Source organism: Octopus sinensis, linkage group LG18 (assembly GCF_006345805.1).
Source record: "Octopus sinensis linkage group LG18, ASM634580v1, whole genome shotgun sequence".
Classification (NCBI taxonomy): Eukaryota; Metazoa; Mollusca; class Cephalopoda; order Octopoda; family Octopodidae; genus Octopus; species Octopus sinensis.
In genome coordinates, this window is record NC_043014.1 from 14,356,329 (window position 1) to 14,360,726 (window position 4,398).

A 4,398-nucleotide genomic window follows, 5' to 3' on the forward strand; every position below is an offset into this window, starting at 1 on the left:
AAAATCAAACATCCAGTCAACATCATAATGTTTGGAATGATCACTAGTGATGGCGACGTTATGCCTCCATTCATCTTCCCACACGGCCTCAGACTCAACACGGAGGCCTACATCAAGTGCCTGGAGGATGTAGTGCTGCCCTGGGTCGAGAAGGTGGCTGGTAGCAGCAAGACTGCGCCATGCCGCACAAGCAGGAGAACCCAGTCATGACTGTCAGACAATTTCTGCGACGATATCACCTCTAACATCTGGCCAACTACCTCCCCAGACTGCAAACCCCTTGATTATTATGTGTGGGACGCAGTTGAGCGAGAGGCCAACAAAACTCCTTGTAATATCAAAGATGCACTGAAGGCAAGTATTATGGCAGCATTCACCAACTTAAACAAGTAGACCGTCCAGAAGAGTTGCAGGAGATTCCGAAGTCATCTAGAGACCGTGGTTGAAGATAATGGCGATTTTATTGAATAAATTTACTCTTTAGTATTTCAAAATATTTTTATGCAATTTCGGTAAATATATCTGTTAAAATGAGACGTCAGTGTTATTTTCAGTTTCACGTAACTTAGACCAGTGCAACTCAATGTGGTGGTCCGCGGACCGGTACCGATCCGCGAGCCATCAGCTGCCGGTGCATGGCGAGTTTCCAGAAAAGAAAGAAGCATTATAATATACTTATAAATGCTTATGTAATATTGTATCATTTGTTTACAAAATAAATATAAGAAAACAATTATCAACTTTTATTATATTCATTAAACATATTGTTTCCAGTATAAATTAATATTACTAAGAAATATTACCGGTCCCTGGCACATTGGAGAAAAAACAACTGCCGGTATGCCACATCAAATAGTTTGAGAAGCACTGATTTAGACGACAGTTTATTCACCACGCCTTGTATATATATATATATATATATATATATATATATATATATACATATATTATATATATATATATATATATATATGTATATATGTATTATGTATGTATGTATGTATGTATGTATGTATGTATGTATGTATGTATATATATATATATATATATATATATATACATACATATATGTGTGTGTATGTGTATTTACATACACACACACACAAATATAATTAATACAGGAAGAAAATAAATGTGAGAGGCATTAGTTAATGCAGTCTTATATGCGCTATATCTTTAAGAAACGCAAAGCAAAAGCGAGTTGGTCGCGGTCGGAAGGTCTTGGATCATAGTGCTGCTCAGTCAGAACTGACCAAGGGCTAAGCTGCTGCTGCTGCTGCTGCTGCTGTTACTACTACTACTACTACTACTACTACTACTACTACTACTACTACTACTACTACTACTACTACTACTATCTCTAACAAGAACTGGAAACGCTGCCATCATTGTCATCAAGGTATGCAAACAATTCTAGATTCTATTATTCCAATATCAACAAACATCATTTAAAAGTAAAATAGTATCTGCGAATTGCTACGATTCCTCCAACAATGACCACCACCACCACCACCACCACCACCACCGCCATTACCACAACCATGTCCACCACCACCACCACCACCACCACCACCACCACCACCGCCATTACCACAACCATGTCCTCCACCACCGCCGCCACCGCCACCACTACTACCACACTGTCGTCACCACCGCCATCTTCACACCTACAGCATCATCGCCACAAACGCATCTATTCTGTCCAACATAGCCTGCACAAATATCGACATCGCCCTTACTTCCAATATCGCCACCATCATAACGACCATCACTCCGCCGACTATTAATATCTACGTCGTCACTGCAGTCTCCGCCACCACCACTACCACCATCACCACCATCACCACCATCGCCACCACCGCCGCCGCCACCACCACCACCACCATTTCATCTCATACAGAGATCAGTAGCAACAAAAGTGGAAGAATCTTCCTCAGCTTGATTACGACATCAAAACGAGGTCAGTTTGTAACCGAGACAGGCTTCGATTGCGACAGCCGACAGCCGACATCGAGCAGCCGACAGGCGACATCGGGCAGCCGACAGTAATAGAGCCACAAAAGCAGCATGGATGTTATGATGGTCTGGAAGGTTTTCCCTCTAGTCTACGTCGTCATCGGAACTTTGGGCAACCTCTTCGTCATGATAATTTTCTTGAGGAATAAAGATTTGCGTCGTTCACCCAATACAATAATCATGTTCTTCACTTCACTCATAGACATCGTCCTTCTTTATGTGTCATTGCTGTGGAAATGGTACAGTTATTCGGATTATCCAAATGAAAAAAAAGTCGGCGCTGTCTTGTGCAAATTTCGCCAATGGATTGCCGTCTCGTTCGGCATGATGGAACCATGGTTTTTGATAGTTGTTACGTTCCAGCGGACTTGGTTGATATATCGTCCACTCAGCAGTCTCGGTCAGACGAAAAGCCAGCGAAGATCAATTCTGCAAGTGGTAGGTTTTATGATATTCATTCTTCTCTTAAATTCCCACCTCTTGTACGATTCAGACAAAGGCAATCAAATGAACATTAAGCGTTTCATCTGCTGTGACCTTAATTCGCCCTATCTTCCAATTTATATTGAGTGGCTGAAAATACAGGCGGTCAGCACGTTTATTCTACCAACGTTTCTAATCTTGATTTTGGACGTAAGCCTTTTGTATCGGTTAGGATTCTTTTGCTGCGCGTCCAGCGCTAAATATCGCCGGGGGAATAACAACCCCAATTCTGTGGCGGCTAGTGCAACACGCAATTTGACGCTTATATTCGCTATAAATATAGTTTATTTGGTCACATCTATTCCTACAGCAATCTTTAGTATTTCTGGTTCGCAAGATTTAGATTTCAACATCGTTTGCAATATACTACTCTACATTCGCAATACGTTCGGCTTCCTTACATATCTAACCAACAGTCTCTTTCGGAAGACAGTTTCGTCAATGTTTAGCAAAAGATTTAGCGTCTGCTGTCGAAGGAACTCAAACAATACGATCACTCCCGAAAACGGTACAATATGAAAGAAATTGTTTTTGAATTATGGATATTACCAAATTGAAAAGAGAAAAATACATGAACAAAACAGGAACTTAAAATGAAACTATCATATATACGCTCTCGTACGCGCACGCACACACACACACACGAACGTACACATATATACATATTTGCTTTCATTACTGGCAGCATATTTTGGTGAACAAACCGTCTACCAACATTATATTGATCTCCGAGCCCCCAGAAACATCTGTTGGACTTATGACACTTTACTTCCTCATCTTTAATTTTCGCTGTCGTTTGTACTCTGTGTAAGTTTGATCTGTTAATATATAAATATCTGTTTACTTATATTTAAATATTCATCGTCTGGAAATCTTCAGTCTTTGCTTTCTTTCTCTTTACACGTATATATATATATATATATATATATATATATATATATATATATAAACATTACTTTATATAATTAGGTTTTAAATATACCGTAAATGGTCTTTTTACATCCCTGAACACTGCTTGGTAAAATTATTAAGTACTAATTAATTAATTTTACCCTTATTATTGACAATATATATATATATATATATATATATACTAGCTGAAGGTGACACGCTCTACGCGCGGGTAAGAGTGTGGTTGTTACTTTCTGTTGCTTCCTTTCAGCACGTAAAAAGCACCATCCGAACGTGGTCGATTGCAGCGACGCCTTGACTTGCTTCTGTGCCGGTGGCACGTAAAAAGCACCAACCGATCGTTGCCGCTGCGAGACCCCCCCCCCTGGCACCTGTGCCGGCGGCACGAAAAAAGCACCCACTACACTCACAGAGTGGTTGGCGTTAGGAAGGTCATCCACCTGTAGAAACACTGCCAGATCAGACTGGATCCTGGTGCAGCCTCCTGGCTTCCCAGACCCCGGTCACACTGTCCAACCCGTGCTAGCACGGAAAACGGACGTTAAACGATGATGATGATGATGATTCTCGTATTTGTTTCTCTCTCCTTTCTCTCTCACTTTCCACTCTCTTACTTTTCTTTTCTCTCGGACTCCCCTCGCTTTCTCTTACTCTCTATCTTTATCTATCTCTCTCCCATTTATAAACAACAGAAGATCTTGAGTAAGTGAGAGAGAAACAAAATATTTAGAAAGATCAATCAGAAATATGAGGCAGTGGCAATGGAAAGGTCTGCTTCAAGGCAGACAGCAAAACGCTAACATTTAAAAGGGAGAGACGAACTTGCGAGCTGAATAAAAATAATAAAATATTGGAAACCAAAGTTTGAAGGGATAGAATCTGAGGATAGTAGAGTCACCATGGCTGGCATTTCTTAACGACGGACAGCAACGTAGTGACAGTTTAACGGCTGGCGTAAAATTTTGAACTTGATGTAAAAGAAAATTC

General features: G+C 40.6%; 1 protein-coding gene across 1 annotated transcript; it reads left to right on the forward strand.

Moving 5' to 3' along the window:
* The first annotated feature begins 2,067 nt into the window (after nt 1–2,067).
* LOC115221624 (neuropeptide CCHamide-2 receptor-like) lies at nt 2,068–3,018 on the forward strand. The gene has a single exon (XM_029791824.1). The coding sequence runs from the start codon at nt 2,068–2,070 to the stop codon at nt 3,016–3,018; it is 951 nt and encodes a 316-aa protein (XP_029647684.1).
* Nucleotides 3,019–4,398: the final 1,380 nt, after the last annotated feature.

Coding starts and splice junctions, on each gene's coding strand:
- LOC115221624 (XM_029791824.1), top strand. CDS start 2,068: ATGGATGTTATGATGGTCTGGAAGGTTTTCCCTCTAGTCTACGTCGTC.